This window comes from Musa acuminata, chromosome BXJ2-9 (genome assembly GCF_036884655.1).
Source record: "Musa acuminata AAA Group cultivar baxijiao chromosome BXJ2-9, Cavendish_Baxijiao_AAA, whole genome shotgun sequence".
In the NCBI taxonomy this organism is placed as follows: domain Eukaryota; kingdom Viridiplantae; phylum Streptophyta; class Magnoliopsida; order Zingiberales; family Musaceae; genus Musa; species Musa acuminata.
The window spans coordinates 15145263-15166706 of NC_088346.1; the positions used below are offsets into that span (position 1 = coordinate 15145263).

Consider the following 21444-nt stretch of genomic DNA (forward strand, 5'->3'; position numbering starts at 1 on the left):
CTTGATTATGAATTCCAAGTTAATGATTTGATTTGAATAAGTTTTATCTAAATCATAATCTTGATCTTGCAAAATTGAAGTCACAAATAATATCTTGTGGTATTCATGAATTGATACTCACAATATGAAAGCATTGATATTCATGACTTGAATTGGATTGAAACATTGTATGCTTAAATTAATCATTCTCCTATGTTTCAAAAATTCCTTAAATGCCTTACGTGATGATTGAAAACTAACTTGCTTTATGATGAATCACAAATCATGACTTGATCTATGATGTAAATGCCTTGAAATGATTGAAATATTTAACATTTTTATGCTCTTCCCCCTACTTTCTTCTTATTTTCAATGATAAAATGGGGAGAAGTTTTGATCATACATGGTAAGATAATAATTTGACAAAATTGATACCATCATGATATGAAACATTTATGATGTGCAATTATGCATGCAATACTTGTGCTTTCTAATTATGATGTGATGTATTGCATATGATGTAAATCATGATTTAAAATGCTATGAGTGCCAAGTTACACATTTTTAGAAGAAATTGTTATATTGAAACATTAATGTAATTATGAATGGTGATATGATATCATGCATGTAATACTTCAACTTATGATAATGATGCATGTAATGATAAAATATTCATGATGAAAAATTGTCTTGACATTCATAACTTGATTATTCATCCTTTGTCATGATTTTGAAATCGTTGTAAAAGGAAAAAAGAACTACAAAACTGTATTCTCTCTTTCTTTTTTACAATGACAAAGGGGGAGATAGCTAGCTTGTACAAGTCAAGAAGATGCAAAAACTTGATTGCTAGCTTGTTGGTCTAAAGAGAAGCAAAAAGTTGCTATCTCAAAAGAAGCAAATGTGCTATCCTGCCTATCTCAAGAGGCAAAAATGCTAACTTGCGCATCTAGCAAAGTGAGCAAAATTTTCAAGAAGCAAGAGTTGCCTTCTTGAACATCTCTAATTTGCTAGCTTGCATGATGTAGAACTTGCTATCTTGAACGTTACCAAAAGTGCTATCTTATATGCTATAAAACTTGCATATCTAAAACTTGATAGCATGAATGTTCTAAGCATGATTCAACACTTGCTATATTTTCTAGCAAAATTGCATGATGATAAAACTTGATATTATGTTTTTCATGCAATGAGTTGAACCAATATCATAAACACTTGATTGTGATACTTCTCCTTTTTGTTGATGACAAAGGGGGAGAAGTATGTTGATGACATGACATGTGATGCATAAGTTTATACATATGTTCATGTTGACGTGTTGCAAGTATTCATGATGAATATTGCAATGACTTGAATTCAGTTTGAATTCAAGGTTCTATCAATATGGCATATTGATAGGGGGAGTTTGTTTAAACTCCGGGAGTTAAGTTTAACTCCGTCATCAAGTGGTTGTCATCATCAAAAAGGGGGAGATTGTTGAATCTCGTATTTTGATGATGAAACTACTTGATATATGTTTATGATTTAATCTGTGTTTTGAGTGACGCAGGATGCTTCGATCAGGATGAGATAATTAAAGCAGAAAAATCATGTTGTGCCGAAGGAACATGTCAGAAGATTGGACGTCGGGCCGGTGGATCGGTCAACGTATCGACAGAAGGCTTCGGGCCGTGGAATCGGGCATCGGGCCAAGAAGAGCGGGTATTATGCCAAGGATATCGGAGTTGCGGAGTCAACTGGCCGATTGGGCAATAGGCTGCAGGAGAGGACGATGCGCCGAAGAATCGGACGAAGCGTCGAGGGACCAATGACATGTCGGACAACTTGGTTAATTGCTTAGGATTAATTGTCTCGATCGAAGTTTTGTTTTAAGTGTGCAGGATTAACTACGATGAAAGTTAGACAAGCAGCAGGAGTTGCGCCGGAGTCAAGTTCATGATCACGTTGGGAGTTCGAGAGTTCGACGGAAGTTCGGACGGTCGTCGGAGGTTCTGCGAGAACAGATCCGAGAAGTCCAGAAGCTTGCCAAGCAGAGCTCGTCGGAACTCGCCAAGTGGATCGTCGCAAAGTCCAGGAGTTTGCCGGAAGTCCGCAGAAGAATCACCGAGGGTTCATCGGATGATCGACGGAAGTTCGCCGGAAGAAGCGATTGACGCATCGGAGCAAAGCTGCAGAAATTGTCTTAGATTTAATCGTAGTTAGCACGTTGATTAAGTTGGAAAATGGGAGGTGATCCCATTAGCTTAATCTCGGGGCAATTGGGCCCCTGAAAAGATTGAAATTGGGCCGAATGGAGCTCACCATTCGGACCCTGATTGCACCAGGAGGTGCAACCGCCTAGGCCAAGAGGTGGCACCACCTGGGCTAAGCCTCCCAGCGAGACTAGGCGGTGCAACCTCCCCAGCCAGGAGGTGGCACCACCTGAGCTCAGTCTTCGAGCTAGACTGGGCGGTGCAACCTCCCTGACAGAGAGGTGGCACCGCCTGGGCTCAGTCTTCGAGCAAGACTGGGCGGTGCAACCTCCCTGACAGAGAGGTGGCACCGCCTGGGCTCAGTCTTCGAGCAAGACTGGGCGGTGCAACCTCCCTGACAGAGAGGTAGCACCGCCTAAGCTCGGTCTTCGAGCTCTGCCAGGCGGTGCAACCTCTCCAGTCAAGAGGTGCAACCGCCTGATCCCGAAATTCCGGGATTTGATCGTTTTGAGCTCCAAATTTGAATTGGGTTGGGGCCTATAAATACCCCACCCATTCAGCACTAAAGGGACACAGATCCACACCGAATTCTTGATCTTTTCAGTGATTCTAAGAGCTCAAATTTGTGTAAAGTCCAAAAGTTCTCCTCTTTTCTGTTCTTCAAGTCTTGAGTTGTAAAGAGAGGAGAGAAAGGATCTGTAAGGGTTGTCTCCTGAGCCCGTCAAAAGGAGAGAAACTGTAAAAGGGCAGTTGGCCTTCGCCTATTGAAGGAAGGCCCCTAGTTGACGTCGGTGACCTCGCCGGTGGAGGAAGCCAAAAGTGGAGTAGGTCAAGACTGACCGAACCACTCTAAATCTCTGGTTTGCGTTTATTTTGAGCACTTTATCATTACTGCAAACCTCCTACATAGCTACTGCTCTCCGCGCTTTTACGAACAAGTTTCTAAGTTCTAATCTTTCCGAATCTGGATTCAGACGTCAATAGGTGTTTTCGTACGATCTTTACATTGCAGCTTACATTTACGTCTTGAATCTGTTTATAACTGCGAACTGTCTTCTGCGCTTTTACGAATGAGTTTCCTTGCAGTTTACATTTACATTTTGATTCTATTTATAACTGCAAACTGTCTTCTGCAATTTTACGAACGAGTTTCAACATTTAGACGTAAAACTGCATTTAGACGTAAATCGGCTTTCCTCGCACAATCATCAGATTTCAATTTACGTTTACATCTTGATTTCAACTGCATACTGCCTTCTGCGAGTATACAAACGAGTTTCAAAGTTCAGACGTAAATCTGCGTTTAAGACGTAAATCTGCGTTTAGACGTAAATCTACGTTTAGACGTAAATCTGCGTTTAGACGTAAATCTACGTTTAGACGTAAATCTGCTTTTTGCAGATTACTTTTTGAGCTGTACAATAGCAGCACATTGTCTTTATACTTCTGCTTAAACTGTGCTTAGACGCAAACTGTGTTTAGACGCAAATTGCACTTAGACGCAATCTGCGCTTAGACGCAAACTGCGCTTAGACGCAATCTGAGTTTAGACGCAATCTGCATTTAGACGCAAACTGCGTTTAAACGTAAACTGCACTAAATCATAAGTAATCTTAGAATCGACTTTTGCATCAAAATAGTTTTTATCGAACGAACGCAGCTTTCGTTTTTAATCGCTGAAAGATTTTCGCTGCACTAATTCACCCCCCCCCCCCCTCTTAGTGCTCTCAATCCTAACAGAATCCATCTCAGAATTCATGGCTTCTTACCACTTCCCGGAGTCTATACTCATAATAGCCTCCTCGTAGGTTTGAGGATCAATATCCCTAATATCCTCTCCTCTAATATGTCCCACATATCTCTCAGGAGGATGAGATACTCTATCAGACCTACGTAAAGTTGAAACTTGTGTATTAGGTACCTGAACAGACTCGGGCTGTAGAGTGGTGCTTGAGCTTGGTTCTCCAACCTCGCTCAACTCTATCATTCTCCCACTATCTCCACCAAGAATGTGTTCCTTCTCAAGGAACACTGCTCTCTTAGCTACAAAGACCTTTTGGTCCTCGAGATGATAGAAATAATACCCACAAGTTTCCTTGGGGTATCCCACAAATTTGCATTGCTCTATCCTTGATTCTAACTTATCAGGGTTGTGTCTTTTAACATGGGCAGGGCAGCCCCAAATCTTAACAACTTTAAGATCAGGCTTCTTCCCTTTCCATATCTCATATGGTGTAGACACTACCGACTTAGTTGGAACTCTGTTCAGAAGGTAAGCTGCGATTTCTAGGGTATATACCCAGAATGAGATGGGTATGTCAGCGAAACTCATCATAGACTGTACCATGTCTAATAGCGTACGATTTCTCCTTTCAGAGACACCATTGAGCTGAGGTGTATAAGGAGGTGTCCATTGGGATAATATCCTATGGTCCTTGAGGAACTGAGTAAACTCTGTACTTAAGTACTCACCTCCTCGATCTGATCGAAGAGTTTTGATACTCTTTCCGGTCTGATTCTCCACCTCATTCTTATACTCTCTGAATTTCTCAAATGCCTCGGACTTGTACTTCATTAAGTACACATATCTATACCTTGATAAATCATCAGTAAAAGTAAAGGTAATGAAGTAGGAGTATCCACCAATGGCATGAGTTGACATGGGTCCATATACATCACTATGTATGAGTTCCAACAGCTCAGTGTCTCTCTCTCTCCAGTTCCACTAAATGGAGAGTTGGTCAGTTTTCTACGAAGGCAAGGCTCGCAAGTTGCATATGACACATAGTTTAATGGATCTAGATATCCATCATTTAGCAACTTTTGAATCCTTCTTTCATTGATGTGACCTAGCCGACAATGTCATAGATATGCATTGTTCATCTCATCTCGTTTCCTCTTGGACACATTTACATTCATGATATGTGGAGTAGTGTCTAACATAAATAAACCATTATGCAATGTTCCTTTTGTGATGATCTTATCATATAATAATATCGAACAACCATTGTTCTCAAAAACTAATTTATATCCACTAACTGTCAAACATGAAATGGAGATAATGTCTTTGATAATAGAAGGAACAAAATAACATGCATCTAATGCAATAAAAGCTCCACCAAGCAGATGTAGGGCGACCTCGCCAACAGCTACTATAGCAACTTTTGCTCCATTACCCATCTTGAGGTCCATCTCGCCTCTCTCTAGTCTCCTAGGCCTTGCCATAACCTGCAACGAATTGCATATATGATAAGCACTACCGGTATCCAATACCCATGTGTTATCATAAGAGTCTGACAAATGGAGACTAATTATGAATGTACCTGAAGCTTCATCAAGCTTTTGTTTCGCCCTTTCTGCAAGGCACTCTTTGCAGTTCCTCTTCTAGTGCCCATCTTTGCCATAGTGGAAGCACTGGCCTTTGTCCTTTGCTGGGTCATTCTTAGCAACATTTGCTTTACCTGGTCTACCCTTACCCTTGCCCTTTCCCTTCTTAAGGGACCTTTCTGCTTTTCTTTTCTTTCTGGTCTCATTAGTGTAGAGAACTGGCTTCTCTTTCTTAATAGTACTCTCTACCTCCCTCAACATATTGAGGAGCTCTGGGAGAGTCACCTCAAGCTTGTTCATATTAAAATTCATTATGAACTGTGAAAAGGAATCTAGTAGGCACTGAAGTACAATGTCCACACACAAGTTATCCTCTAGGACCATTCCTAGACCTGTGAGTTTCTCTATCCACTCAATCATCTTTAGGATATGGTTCTGAACTGGTGTCCCCTCAGTCATCCTAGCGCGGAAGAGGCTTTTGGATATCTCATATCGTTGAGTCCTTCCCTATTCCTCAAACAATTTGTGGACATGTAGGAGAATGGATTTGGCATCCATCTTTTCATGTTGTCTTTGTAACTTAGGAGTCATAAAGCCCAACATATAGCACTGAGCAAGAGTGGAGTCATCAATGTACTTCACATAGCGAGTGATCTCATCCTCGCTTGCCCCTTCTTCGGGCGTAGGCATCATTGTATCAAGGACGTACGCGATTTTCTCCGCCGTGAGAACAATTCTCAAGTTATAGATCCAATCCGTATAATTTGGACCAGTGAGGCGGTTGAAATCAAGTATGCCAGGTAAGGGATTTGAAAGTGACATTTTCTGAAAATAAAGATGCAGCAGAAATGAATAACATGCAGATTTTGCAAGAAATAAACTATCAAGATATGGACTTCTATCTTAATATGCTCCCACTATTTTACTAACGAGTCACGTGACACCCTCAGCACATGAAACGGAAGTCTCCGGTAGACTTCTAGTGGGGATCAGGATCCAATCAGCGTCTTAGTGTAACCTCGAGGGACTTGACCAATCACACTAAGCCTAAAAGGTAGGCAACTCTTGCCGATCATAACTCCTTGTGATTCTCGTCCTGTTCGGCCTCCGAATCACCATGGTCTCAAGGGACTCGACCAACCATGATGCTCGGTTAAGTCAACACCTTCATTACAAGATGAGTCTGATTTGATGATATACCCTCGAGGGACTCGACCAAGCATACCATGTCCTCAGGTCATCGGTGACATCTCTATGTCGTAAGCAAGATAGCAAATCGTGATATAGGTAAGTCTCGAGGGACTCGACCAACTCAACCTACACCGGGAATCGGTTCCTACTTATAACGATGGAAGGCCACGTGGGTCAATCTAATTTCCTCACGTTTACCGACTTAATATTATCGAGAGAGATGTTTCTATGATTTGGTCTCCTAATATGACATGTCACACATATACATATTTAATATATATCTACATCGCATGCAAATATATATACATATCTAGTATGTGTATAAGCAATCACACCAGATGATCATGGACCACAACCTAATGTGATTAGGCCCGAGCCAGTAGGCCAAATCACTCACATCAAGATCTATGTGTGCAACGGTGCATCTCTATGCCCTGTGATTGTCCATCTCGTCCTCGTCGGTTCCGTCAACATCTCGATGCATCTTCATGCATCGCGATCGTCCGCCTCATGGGTCCCGCTATCGCATCCACGCTCCCGCTGTGCCTCCTCATGTGATTACAACTTAATCATAGGCACGCAGGCCCGACAATAAACGAGAAATATAATGGAGGCTCGCAGACCCCAATAATATTAATCACAAGTACACACATCACACGGTCCATGATTATTCGTCCACACATCATACATCACATGTATAAATAATCATCATCATATAGGACTACTAGATAATAATAAAAATAATAATCAACTAAAATTTTTAATTAATTAGTATTTTATGAAATTAGGGACATATAAGAAATTTCTTAATTCTTAGGGGGATTTTCATAATTTAGACAAAAGACAAAAACTGAAATTTCTTAAATTCCGAGGGGTAAAATTATCTTTTGCCCAGAAAACCCTAATGCCCTCATCCTCCCCTATTGCTACTGTTGCCGCCACCGCCACCATCCTGTCGGCGGCGGGCTGTGCGGCGGAGGGCGGGGTCGCTGCCCTCGCTTGCAGGCGGCACGCCGCTGGCGACGCTGCCCCTGTAGTCGAGCGCCCCCGCGGGCGGTTCTGCCCGGGAGGCAGCACCTGCAGGCGGTACTGCCTCGCCGGGCGGCCGCCCCTGCGGGGTTTTTGCCCGCGGGAGTAGCGGCTATAGGCGTCGCTGCCCTATGGCGCGTCACCACGCGAGAGCAGCAGCCGCAGGCGCCGCTGCCCTTGAGCGTGGGCGTAGTTCCCGCGTAGGTGGCCGCCGTGCCTACGGCCCTAGTTGCGAGCGCCGCCGCAGGGGGCTGCCTGCACGCGCGCGGCCTTACGGCTGCTGCTGTAGGCTACCTGCCTGCACGCGCGTTGCCTTGCGGCTGCTGCTGCAGGCTGCCTGCCTGCATGCATATGGTAGTGCTGCCATCTGCGACGGCAATGAGGGCAGCAACAGTTGCTGCCCCCTTTCGCTTTTGCATCAACGATTTTGACATCAAAAGCTTCTCTAAAACACAACACACGCAGTTCAAAACCAATCTATCGCACGAACAACCTGGCTCTGATACCACTGTTGGGAAATCTTAGGGGCAACATCATATGCGCAGTGGAAGAACAAGAAAACAAAATCCTTGATTCCTAAAGAGATGTTCGTCGTCGTGCGAAGATTGGTGCGCAAAATTCGTGAAACTGAAAAACTGTGTATAGAGTAGATTGTGTTACCTAGGGAGATCGTATATCCCTGTTTCCTTGCAGATCTTTGGGAGAGGGTGAACGAGGTCAAGCGTCCTCCTCTCTAGTGGTGATCTACACAACAGGGCTGCGACGACGCTCCTCAAAACTCTAGGCCTGCTCTGAGGTGGAGAGGGAAAGGAGAATAGGAGAGGCAAGCAAAGGCTCTAGCCTACAAGGCTCTGAATCCCTCTTATTTATAGAGATCCCTTATCAAACTCAAATTGATCCTCCCCTAATGGGTATTGGATCTGCATCTAATAACCCAAGCCTTTTAGATTAGTGGATCTCTATCGAATAATCTAAAATGGGCTCTTATTAGATCTCGTTCTTGGGATCCAATAATTCAAGGGGTTATTGGATATCCAATAAGACAAGGGCTCCGTCAGATATCTCATATCTGAACCTCTACTCATCGCAATGCATACCATATGTGTGTGACCCTCTAGGCCCAATATCGAGCTGGTCGTGAGTCATACCGATCAGAACTCCTTCTAACTTAGTAAATTATTATCTCTGTAATAATTCACTTGACTCATCGACTATGGATGTACTAGGCCACTACGTCGTAGTCCCCAAACGATACAGGAGAATCCAATCCATTGGACCTGTCTGTCCTCAGTTACCGTGTACCTATAGTCCCTCATCCATCTAATATCCCAGAGACCGTATATCGAGCATGCTGCTGTCAGACCCATACGGTTTCTACTCGAATCTCGCTCTAATCAGATTCTCCCGAAGAACTCTTTCTCTCTCAACCCGAATGACCCTAGCCAGGGATTTGTCTGAGTAAGAACACATGGGATATTCCTCTCATGACGCCGAGAGTGGATGATCCACTATCGACACTCAATAGCCCTCGTAAGGTCGATTACTACTCCCAATGACCAGTTGTATTAGATTTGGAACAACCAAACCTATAAGTCTGGTATCAAAGAGTGGAGCACTCATACAAGACATCCTTGGTGTTTCAAGTCTAAGGACCAGATATACCACTCTGACTACGAAATCGTTGTCTAACAATAAGGCATCATCAACCATCCAGCATTCCGTAAGTGGATCAATCAGTGAACTCATTCTCCAATGAGCACCTGTACTGTATCCCTAGTGTCCCTACATGAGCAGCTATGAGACCAGCTGCATCCATCATACGGATGGGTATACAACATACCAATCTGTCTGGTTATCACGATGTCCCTCTCAAGTAACCTATGACCGGGATTATTTAGGATTTGTGTTTAAAGGTGAATCGATCTCATTATCGTGATCTCATCACGATTCGATTCCCATTGCACAAATCCAAGGACATGACAATATATATATATACATATATGCAATAGTTATAAAGTGATATATGCCAAAATATAATAAGCAAGAAGATTCTGTATCAAGTCACACGTGCCATCACTCACGTGATTGGCTTACTGGGCACCTATGATTAGTAGCTCGGTCCCCCGACCAACGACTCATCAGTCCCAAACCTAAGCCCGAGTTCAGTCGCTCAGCCAATAGGTTCAATATTTGCCCGAGTCGCATCGGTCCCTCGACCAGCGGCTCGTCAGTCTCGAACCTGACCCCGAGCTCAATCGTCTAGCCAACAGGTCCAATCCCTCCCCGAGACACGAAGCACGGCTCGCCAGGCAGCCCCACGATAAACCAGCCTGACTAGCCCTCACGAGTAACCAATCCACACGTGGCACTCTTACGAGCCAGACGTGCCCCTTGCCCTCTTGCAACCTCGCCCTCTTGCAAGGACCCGTGGCACACCTCGGTGGGGGGGAGAAGTGATAAGGCATATTTTGGGCCTTAGCCACGTCACAACCAACGTCGCATCATGCCCCTGCCAAGTCAGCACGGGGAGTATTTCTATGCACCAAGACAAGTTCCGTACCGAGGCACCTCTCTGTACATCCCGTCCCGGAAAGCTCAGGACGGCGCCGCATGGCACCGTTCTGTGCATTCCGGGATGGCAGTCGCACGAAGGTACTACCTCGCCACTCGGGGAATGGTCGTCACTCTAAACCCGCGTATAGTCGATCCTCGTACAATAGTATAAAAGCCCTTGACCGGCATCCGACCAAGGAGAGAAAAAAAGAAAAGAAAGGAGGAAGCCAATCACTAATTTAATCGTCGAGGGGCCAAAGTCGGGAACTTCCCGACGAGGGCCTTCTGTGCAGGAGCGTTGCCACACCTGAAAGTGTGACTACCCCGATCGAGAGATGCTCTTCCCGACGACAACGCCCGTGTCCCTACCAAGAGGCATTTCCTCTCAGACGACGTCGATATCCCGACTTACGGACGTAATCAATCTCGGTGTCTCATCCAACCGATCGTGAACTCTCGACATCGACCCGTGGACCAAGTCATGCTGACGCATCGACCACGATACACTCATTCATCAACAAATGTTCTCAACTCCAGCTCCAGTTATATAAACGAAAGGATCTTCTTTTTCTTTTTTCTTCTTGCTTATGAGAATTTAGCTCCGGCTAAGAAAGAGGGGATAAAAAACAAATTGACTATCACCCGCCAATGTCTCTGTCACCGTCGGCAGATTTTTCAAAGACATGCAGCGATTTGGAGCCACACACATACTAAGGTAGCTCTTTTTCTTTTTCCACCCTCCTCCACCTTGTTGTTCTTCAACTTTGTCCTCCACCTTTTATCTCTTCTTCTGTTTCCTACCTCACTTCTCCTTTACAAAAGTCACAAAAGATGGCCAAAATCCTTACTTTCCATATAATTATAACAGGTAAAGCGTGAGAAGAGAAGAGGATGTGGTACCTAAACCATGTTTCCCCAAACAGTGTGTTTACGTCGCAATTATCCATCTATACATCTTTAGATCAGACTCTCTTCTTCTTGCTACAACTCTTTTATTGCCAAGAGATGACGGTCGTATACAAATAAGTTTGACCCTCTTCTGGTGTCTGACCTCCACTTGCATGCAGCGCCTGCAGGGTTCTTCCGCTCACTCATGTCTCGGCCGGGCGAGCCACAGAGAGCTCAGTGCACGGAGGCGGTGGAAGTATTCCGCAATGGCTAACAAGCATCGCGCCATCTGCCGGGTCGTCAAGATCTGGTAGAGCCGGTGAAGCGTATGCTGCCTCAGGTTATCTGCCTGAAACCATTGATTCGCAGTGTTATATGCTTATCACAACAAACCACTTGTTCTCCATATATTTTGCTCATAACATTATTTTCTATGATATAAGAATGTCGATGTAGATTGCAGAACAAAGCTCTATCGTTTTGCCACCAAACCATGATAACAAGTACCTTAGGACTAGCCATGACAGTGGCATGATCAACCTAATTCACCCTGAAAGCCGTCGTCCCACGTAAGTTGACACTCACAACATTACCCCACATTTTGGTCAGGATGCTAGTGCTCGTAAAAGTAGATCTATCAAGTAAACGGGGTGTTTGATGTAATGCTCATATATACCGATATTTTTCGATTTTATTCATGCTTTACATAGCATGTAAAAAGTTGATAGTAGGCTTAATAGCCCAATTTTCTTTGATTTTGATGATCATCTTAGACTTGCAAACAAATATTGTGTCATGTGGGTACTTGTGGATATTTTAATCTGTAGTGGATTACTTTGGACCTTTTGTTGTGTGACCATTCGGAGCTTGTAAAGTCTGTTTGTAATTTGCATTAGCTATAAAATGTTTGCTGAAATGATTGCTTATGGATCTCGAATAAAATGCTTTTTCTAACCCGTTTTCTCTTTTATAAGTTCTAAGGGACCATAGATAATTTTGGGGAGGCTGACCTTTGCGGACAGACACGCATCGGTGCTGCACAACTTAGGTAAAACCAGCTAAGTGCATTATATATGGTATCAGAGCAAGATAAGCATACATCGAAATACTTGGCATGTAAATATGAGGGACCTAGCAGGGCTACGTTAAAGGCAGCCAACATTTGTGACAATTTAGGGGAAATGGGCATGAAGATGTAGGAAAAAAGAGTCACTTAGAGGAGCGGCCATTTAAGATTGACATTCAGAGGAATGGTCAACCCTTTGCGCAAGAGGCACCACGAGAACAAGCAAGTTGGGAAGAATGCATAGCGCACAAAAGTTGAGATGGTTGAGTTCGAGCTACGGCTCAACGTTAGCAACCATATTTGATGGTGCTCAAGGCAAGCGAGATGCTTAGTAAAAAATGAGTTCGTTCAAAGTGAAATGGGTTGCTTAGTGACCAAAAAGTTGTGCAAAGCTCACAAAGGTGAGGGGAATGTTCGTGGCCATCCCAAGGCGACTGAAACTCAACACCATGGAGCATTAAAATTTTCTATTTGGCATGAGAAGGATACATCTGTAGGAGCTGAAGTGTACAGCGAGTTCAGCAAATTACTAGGACTTGAGGAGTGCAGTAGGAACTGTATTGGCAAGGAGTCTCAATCTAGCAAGTGTATTTGCGGGGGCAGAACAATGCACAGTTTGTTCAGCGAGGCGGAGTAGTCCAAGGGGATGGTGGTATCCAAAACTTCTAGAGGGAAGGATACGAAGAGAGAAGTTGCTCTAACGGGACAAATACCTTGGATGGATAAGTCTCGAGTTCTCAAGAAGGAGAATCATGTGCAACAGACCACACCTGTTGAGGAGTACCTCAAGACAATAACCCTACAAAGCTCAACGGATTGAGCAAGTGGCAAGGAGACATCGTATGATCTCATATAAGGTAATGCATTGGTGGATGCATTGTGAGATTAAGTGGGGGAGCAACCCAAGGTAACATAAGATGAAGGCACACTTGAAGCTGATATAGAAATCAGACTCAACGGAAGGTTGACCCATGGAATAGTAGGCGCAAGAGCCACCATCAACTCAATGCAAATCGAGGAGCGGAATAACTTGGGTATAACTTGGTGAAGGGCCAAGCCGTATGAAGGGAGTTGGCATAAAAGATAGAACATGGAGCAGAGGCACGAAGCTTTCCTTAGATAGAGGTCAAGGACATGAACTCTTGTAGAGGCAAAAGCGGGATCATGTCATTCCATAGGTCCTTCATTCTAATGGAGCAAACTCATCTTGTATGGTTCCAAAGACGAATGAAGCTTCGAGACACATGCATCTTATCTTGGAAAAGCATTTGACGAATGAATCAAGGCGACTCAACTTACGGAGGAGAAGTTAGATTTAAAAGGCCTTGACACTAGGCAAGAGGATATGAAGGCGGGTACTCTTGAAGAATACATCATAATATTGTCATTCGAGTTGCTATGAAGAAAGTGGTGCATAGTGAAGATTGTGCTGGTGAGGATAGAGGCATATGATCAAGACAATAGTATACCAATTTCAACAAAGCCGATAGACTTCGAAAACTACTATGCGATGGACTGTCCTAGAGCTGTGCTTTGTTTAGGTGTGACCCGAGAGCGGGTGGACGAAGGTCAATTATCGGTGGAGCAAACATAATCGAAGGTGGAAGAGACCCTGCGATGTGATGGCAAAGGCCACACGTGGAGGAATCATAATCCAAGTTCATTCCACAATGATCAGAATGTAATGTAGATGTCACTAGGAGGCAACATGGTATAGCGAATCATGGTGGAATAGTTCGTGGCAATGCGATACATATGAAACTAGTCCCGTGAGGGACTAGATCATACGGAGGTATGATCGAGAGCTATTGGAAGCTCCACTTCGGTGAATAACACGATAGCAAGAAAAGCTATGGATTCAAGGAGTGAATGTCATAGTATCGCAAAGGCGGGTCTTTTGTGCATGTATTGAATTTTATATCGGATAAAAGCTTTGGTCATCAGCATATGAGGGTTGTATACCACCGAGGGAGAATTTTGAATGCAAATAGTAGCGAGTCCAATAGGGGGGGGGGGGGGGGGGGGGAGGTGGGAAGGGACTTGATCATACGGAGGTTTGATTAGAGCGGTTGGAGAGTTGGACTACTCCAGAGCTTATATTTGCTTAAGGGAACTCAATAAGTCAAAGGACAAAGCCGAGTAAAAGAACTTTGCTACCAAGGAAGATAAGGAAAATAGAATCAGTGTAAATCCTATAATATGATGGCAGAGGCCATGCATGGGAGTTGTAGTCTATCTTTCTATCGACCAAGGAGAGCTACTTAGAGAACACAAAGGTATTGAAGTAGGGGGTTGAAAAGGGCGAGGAAGCGATGACGAGTCTAGAGGGACTTAGCTACCCAAAACTAAGTATTGATTAAAATGGAGGTGGACTCGGAGGAGTACTACAGTGCCACAGAGGCAGATCTACTAATCGTGAAGAAAGGGACGCAAATACGAGACGACGAATAGTAGAGCCATGGGCATGGCAGCGCTATGGTACCGTAGAGACGGGACTTCCAAAAAGTCATCGATCCCTTGTTCTTATAGAGGAAGAGCACTTAGTCATGAAAGGGGTCGGAAGATGGAGAATACAGAGGAAAACTCTAAGTACCGAAATAAAGCTGAAGGGTAGAGGCTAGGGAACTTCGTAAGACCGGTATCAACGAGCTTCTCATTAAAATAGCTAAAAGTTGAGGACTTCGGGTCGATGCAAGAGTGCTCAACCAAGGATCGAAGTAGACAATATACAGTTCTATACCTTTGTGACTCAGAGGAGTAGGTGGCAAAGATGATAGAGAAGACGGTACAATCCTAAAGGTGACTAAAACTATTAGACTGGCTCTAAGTTGGGATGAAAACTTCTTGCATTTTAGAAGTTTGAGCAAAAGAGTGGGTGAAGGCTAGTAACAACTCGATGCATAGAGTACAATCCTTGAGAAGGTGGGTGAAGTCAAGTAACATTTGTCTTCTCAACTCTTAAGAGAATGGGCGAAACCGAGTATCCCAATTCTCTTATCTATCTAGTAGAGGAGCTCTACATAAGTTCAAAGACTATTCAAAGAAATCTAATGGAAGACAATAGTTGTCAAAATCTCACCAATAGTGATCAATGCTACTGGGAGTAGATTATCCACTTCATTTCCTAACAGAATACTAATCGAAAGCAAAAGTAATACGAACATACTTGGAAGTGACGACTAATTAAAAGAAGAATCAATATGCAAATTTTATGGAGGAAGGACCCAAAAACTTTAAAGTCTGCGAGGCGATGCTCGTTAAAGCTCCAACAAGCATCCACCTAGTTCAAGCGACATGAGACATTTGAGAGACTAACATATAATAAGGATGATCTTTTTCTTCATTTGAGAGATCCGTAGAAAATAATATGGATCATCACAACTAAAACGACCTCATACCAAAGTCAAAGTCATTGACGAGTTGAAGCAACATGGCCGATCAAAGTTCAACTACTCAATAACAATAGAGGAGTGCAGTTGAGAACCAAGAGACGGATTGCAATTGAAGTAGAAAATTGAAGACTCAGCAAAGGCGATGAGATGTAGCGTTTGTAAAGGCTTCAATGAGGATGTCGAAAGAATAAGTAGGGGAGAATGTCATGGACAAAACTATAAACGGGGTGTTTGATGTAATGCTCATGTATGTCTATGTCTTTCGATTTTGTTCATGCTTTGCACAGCATGTAAAGGACTGATAGTAAGCTTAGCAACTTATTTTTCTTTGGTTATGGTAGTCGTCTTAGGCTTGCAAATAAAGATTATGTCATATGGGTATTTATGAGGATTTCGATCTGTAGTGGACTATTTTGGACCCTTTGTTGTGCGATCGTTTGGAGCTTATGAAGTATGTTTATAATTTGCATTGGCTATGAAGTATTTTCTGAAATGTTTGCTTGTGGATCTCGAGTGAGGTACGTTCACTAACTCGTTTTCTCTTTTTTAGGCCCTAAGAGACCATGAGAGGTTTCGGGAGGTCTGACCTTTGCGGATGGACACGCAAAGGTGCTTGTGTGTGCCACACAACTTGGCAAAACTAGCTAAGTCCGTGACAAAGTGTCCACCTAATTCAAGTCGTATGAGGTATTTAAGAGACTAGCACATAATAAGGATGGTCTTTTCCTTCATTCAAGAGATCCGCAGGAAACAATAGAGATCATCACAACTCAACTGACTTCACACCAGAGTCAGAGTCATTAGCTAGTTGAAGCAGTATGACGGATCAAAATTCGACTACTCAACAACAGCGATGGAGTGTAGTTGGAAGCCAAAAAGTACATTGCAATTAGAGTAGAAGATTGAAGACTTAGCAAAGGTGAGGAGATGCAGTGTCTGCAAAGGCTTCAACGAGGATGTCGAAAGAATAAGTGGAGGAGAATGTCACGGACAAAATTGTAAACAAGGTGTTTGATGTAATGCATATGTATGTCCATGTCTTTCAGGTTTATTTATGCTTTGCACAATATGTAAAAGGCTAATAGTAGGCCTAGCAGTCCCATTTTCTTTGCTTTTGGTGATCGTCTTAGGTTTGCAAATAAAGATTGTGTCATATGGGCACTTGTGAGGATTTCGATCTATAGTGGATCATTTTGGACCATTTGTTATGTGACTGTTTGAAGCTTGTGATGTCTGTTTATAATTTGCATTGACTATGAAGTGTTTGTTGAAATGATTGCTTGTGGATCCCGAGTGAAATGCTTTCTTTAACTCGTTTTCTCTTTTGTAGGTCCTAAGGGACCATAAGAGGATTCGAGAAGACCGACCTTTATGGACGGACACACATCGATGCTGCATAACTTAAGCAAAACCAACTAAGTATATGACATTACGTCAATCATAGTCTTGGGTGGCTACCAGTGTGATTGCAAGGTGACGTTATGTTTTCATTAGTATATGCAGATCTGAAGCTTACTTGTCGGATGAAGCCCTCCAATGTGGCAAGCTTGTTCACGGCGACGGCCATCTGACCCATGTAGTTGTCCATGTGAGAGAGGCAGCTCAGTGCGTCGGAGGTGATGGTGTCGGAGAGAGATAGGTTCAGGGCTTCCAGCCCTTGGCTGAGTGCTTCCTCCGTCTCCTGCGTCGACTGCTGCAGTCCGCACACCCCTAGTATCTGCTGCTCCGTCAATGGTTCGATGTGTCTCGAAAGCATCTGAGCAAGCATAATATACCGTCAGGAACTGTTAAGATCTTAACACAGCTACAGCTCTCTTGTAGCATGCAGTAACAATATGATGCTCTCTCTACACAAGAAGCTATTTGAACCCTTCTACGTATGCCAAGTTACAGGAAACACCGTATTTGAATGATATCATCATTCATGGAAATACGAAGATAATGTATTGCTTTCACGGTTCAGCAGTCGTGTGACTTTTATTTATGGTCTGATTCAACGTAACTATGTAAGGTATATGAACGGAAAAAAAGCCTTCTTCCAGACATTTTTGCCACTGAGTGCCCACCACCCCTCGAATTGTTCTTCAACATTGTGGCACTGCACTTGATCCTTCCATCAGCACACGTCCTCCGAGCCCATTCCTTGATGAAACTAAGCACCAACTCCATCATCCTATAACATTTAAGATGTAAACTAATAAACCTCGTCGCCCATTAATGGCTGTAACTATTTCCCAAGTGCAGTTGTTCGCCATTAAACAAATGGCAATGGAGTAGACGTCGGCAAGACCATATGATTATTCAAATGATAATTTTATGCACTGGGGTGATGTCAGTCTTAGTATCCTATGCTAGTGGTCCTTTTCAGCTCATTAAACAACCAGCATCGTCTATTCAAACCCTTATTATACTAGCATGTGTTCTATGTTAGGTTTAGAATGGCAAAGGGCACATTATTGAGAGGTCAAGGGTTTGCTGGATCTTGGCCAGTCCCAAAATAAGAGGATGCGCGCTTTTGAGTGCTGGTTTTATGTACCCATGCATGCATGCAAGAGATGTGTGAAGGACCTTGATGAGCTCGGAGGGACGGAAGCCGCCCATCCACATGAAGCAGCGCTCCGCGGGTGTCATCCACACGCCGGAGATGAGGTGGAAGACGTCCGACTTCGTGACGATGCTCTTGAGATACGCCATATGATCGTAATGCGCGAGGCAGCTGTCCACAAACATCTGCAACTTGTTCTCCGGCTGCTGCTCTTCCACCGCCGCGCGCAGCTCGCACATAAGCCTGTGGTGCTCCTCCAGCCACCTCGTGTACTCCATATCGAACACGGCTGCATCTGAAAGCAAATTATATGGGTTAGGGAAACAATTCACGCTCATGTCAGTTTAGCGTACGTAGGATGATACCTGAACTTAGCCCACCGGCAAATGTGGGGAGGCCTTGATCCTCGAGGAGAGCTCCGCCACCATATAACAGACCCTAAAAGAAGAGCGTCAGTTTTAGTAAGAGATCGAAAGAGGAGTTGAAATGGTTCACTGGCGCAAATATATATATGTAGAAAGAAGTGTGCATGACTGTAAGACTAATTGTTACTTGTCCTCTTGCCCTTTGAATCTCTTGTTCAAGCTGACTAAGTTTGTTCCTACTGCTCTCCAGCTGTTGAATATAAGCCTGTAGCACGAAAAGAGAGAGGAATACATCGACACACATAACAGGTTTTGGGTGAAATATTGTTGTTGTTAATTGACTGATCACCTTCTTCCTGAGCCTGCTTTTCCTGGCTGCCTCCCTATTCTGAGCAAGCCTTCTCAACGTCTGCTCACAAAGAAAACAAAACACACAGTTGGAGAGAGCTTTTACTTGTAAAGGATAAAGGAGAAGGATATATATGGGAAGCTTTAGATGAACTCGCTTTAGTATCTGTTGTCTTGGGCCCTTCACTTTCTGCAACACATGTGCTCTTTCGGCTCCCTTCCTTCTGTTGCCACAGAAGCGAATGAAGAAAATAATATGAACATGACCATACTAATGAAGTTGTTGCCTCTCACCTTGACTACTACTTTGGTGTCCTTCGACGACTTCTCAGGCAACTCTGGGAGATCATTGGGACTGTTTCCTAGTTCCATGGTCTGATCTGACGACTTCTTGGAACCACTGGTTGCTGGAGAAGCCAAGCTTTTTCCACCCTATGCGTATTAAACATCATATGAGCTACCGCCCATACAACTTCTTCCAAAGACGCTTAAATAAATGTATCAGAAAAGCGTGAGCAGCAAGAAATTAAAGATGAGTCCTAGTCTCGCGTACCTTTGTCGAAGTCTGTACATGCATGGGCTGCGAAGGGAAAATGTTCAGAGTCTCTGCACGTATGAACCGCTGTAAGCATCAAATCCCCTCATGTTGCACCTCAACACCATAAATGGAGAGTAGTTCCTCTTTAAGAATAAACGTGACAACCTCCAGATTCCAAAGATACAACCACGACAGAGAAATGACACTTCTTCGAAGAAACTCGTGGGGGATTGTGTAAGTGCGACGGAGAGATGAGAGAAAAATTGGAGTTGGAAAGAGACGAGGGCAAATGATAGAAAGCATATGGAAAAAGAAATCGATTTCTACACCTTTTGGGACAAGAATTTCCAGGGCAATCATGACTTGTTTGATACATGTCACAGTCTCCATCAAGAGGAGAGGAAAAAAAACCTTCAAAAAAATCAGAAAATTGAAATTATTCTTAGATGTCAGATTTCCAGTCTTATCAGCAAAAATCCGGTCAATTACACAGTTCGACAATATCTGTCAGACATGGTGTTCTCATGACCCCGCCCCTCCCCCCTTCCCGAGAACCAAAGCAAAAAACTCTTCCGAAAGGAATCTAAACAGCTATCTGATTCCCTCCCTCTTCATCCTACCCTACCAGTTCTTTTCGTGTGATAGCCTTTCTGGCATCGGATCGGCATGTGACACAGAGGAGATCGAGAAGCCAGTATGAGATAGAATTAAAAGAAGCCAAGTGTAATCGAAAGGGACTCACGTCGTTGTTCTTGACCTGATATCGAATGATCCTGCTCATCTAAAGAGAAGAATAGAGCTTGGTCCAGCTCTCCCAAGTCATAAGCTCCAGCCTCCTTGCTCCTCCTACATCATATCAGTACAAGATTTCGAATAAGCAAAGGATGACCAATTTCGTTCGGTGCTGCTACTGAAATGAAACTTGAAGCTAATTAAGGACCAAGAAAAAGAAGCCCACTCTCCTTCATTGAGTTTTACTCAATATACTCGTATTTCTTATGACATGATGACCAGGCAACCTAGATTCTTCAGCTCATCTGAAATTTTAGTGCTTGTGTGCTTAAGCGTGTTCCACTTAATTTGCTCTATGACAATTCTACTTCGCGTTTTAAAGTATACACCGATAACAGGACAACCACCAACCTTTCATTTCCTACCAAAATCAAGGCACCTCAAACTAATTGTACACCCGCGTTATATTGAAACTTCCCTAGAAAACCAGGTTCCTGTAGAACGAGCTTAGTGTTCTTTCAGTTTATTCACATGGAATACTAGGATTCTAAAGGATGTATGAAGTTTCACCTACCGAGAACCAGAAATTCTCTCCGTTTACTCCAAATTAATTCCTACTGATCGATCACTTATGAAAAGAAGGGCCAAAACAAAAAACAAAAAAAAAAAGCACGTGAAAGAAAGACAAGCAAAAAAAAAAAAAAGGAATTTTTTGGGACATGGCAAGTCTTCAGCTCCGACAAGATGGTTACTACATGAGGCTTCCATGCATGGAGGAAGAGGAAGAAGAAGGATGAATCATGGCGAAGGAGATCTGCTGCGGCAGCTCCTTGCTGAAACTCCCCTCGTTTGCCATCAAGTTCCTCCTCGCAAGAGCCTCCCTTTTCCGGATCTTGATCCTCTCTCCATTAATGGCTCGTTCTCTACTCATTGGCCATCTCTCTGCGCCTCCAAAATGGTATGAGAAAGCCGATTCTTCTCCCCCTCTTCTTCTCTCTCACTCTTCCCCTCCCCGGGGTTCGTAAAATTAATCAGCTACTCCCAGCGATAGTGGCAGTTTTACCGAAAACATGAAGACTCGAGAGGCGTGAGTCAGGTTGCTTCGAGACAGATAAGACGGGAGGGAGGTTGGTAAAGTGACCGCCCAAACGGACAATACCACGCAGACAAGGAACGCCGTGGACTAATTGAAAGTTACTCCCGACGGACCAACGTGAGTGCCACGTCCATGGGTGACCTGATCCCAATGGCGGTTGACGCTCTTATATGTGGACCAAATTGTCATCAAATCGAATAATC

General features: G+C 43.6%; 1 protein-coding gene across 6 annotated transcripts; it reads right to left on the minus strand.

The window, feature by feature from the left end:
• Positions 1 to 11103: 11103 nt before the first annotated feature.
• LOC103998485 (bZIP transcription factor TGA10) lies at positions 11104 to 21229 on the minus strand. 6 transcript variants are annotated; one of them, XM_018831029.2, is made up of 11 exons: positions 20901 to 21226; positions 20156 to 20259; positions 19429 to 19481; positions 19170 to 19307; positions 19034 to 19096; positions 18877 to 18936; positions 18715 to 18792; positions 18528 to 18600; positions 18186 to 18457; positions 17134 to 17373; positions 11104 to 11508 (listed from the first exon to the last, which is right to left on the minus strand). In XM_018831029.2, exons 1-11 carry the CDS (start codon positions 21074 to 21076, stop codon positions 11359 to 11361), a joined length of 1407 nt encoding a protein of 468 aa, XP_018686574.2. In that variant the 5' UTR covers positions 21077 to 21226; the 3' UTR covers positions 11104 to 11358. The 6 variants fall into 6 exon arrangements, with proteins under 6 accessions (XP_018686574.2, XP_009418242.2, XP_009418244.2 ...); XM_009419967.3 differs by having other exon boundaries at positions 19034 to 19099; positions 20901 to 21225; XM_009419969.3 differs by having other exon boundaries at positions 19034 to 19099; positions 20865 to 21003.
• Positions 21230 to 21444: the final 215 nt, after the last annotated feature.

Bases quoted from the DNA above. Each gene is read 5' to 3' on its own strand.
- LOC103998485 (XM_009419967.3), bottom strand. From the start codon at position 21,076: ATGAGTAGAGAACGAGCCATTAATGGAGAGAGGATCAAGATCCGGAAA. The intron at 19,100-19,169 runs GTGAGAGGCAAC...CTGTGGCAACAG, and splicing joins ACACCAAAGTAGTAGTCAAG to AAGGAAGGGAGCCGAAAGAG. The intron at 17,374-18,185 runs GTCCTTCACACA...ATGCTTGCTCAG, and splicing joins GTCCCTCCGAGCTCATCAAG to ATGCTTTCGAGACACATCGA.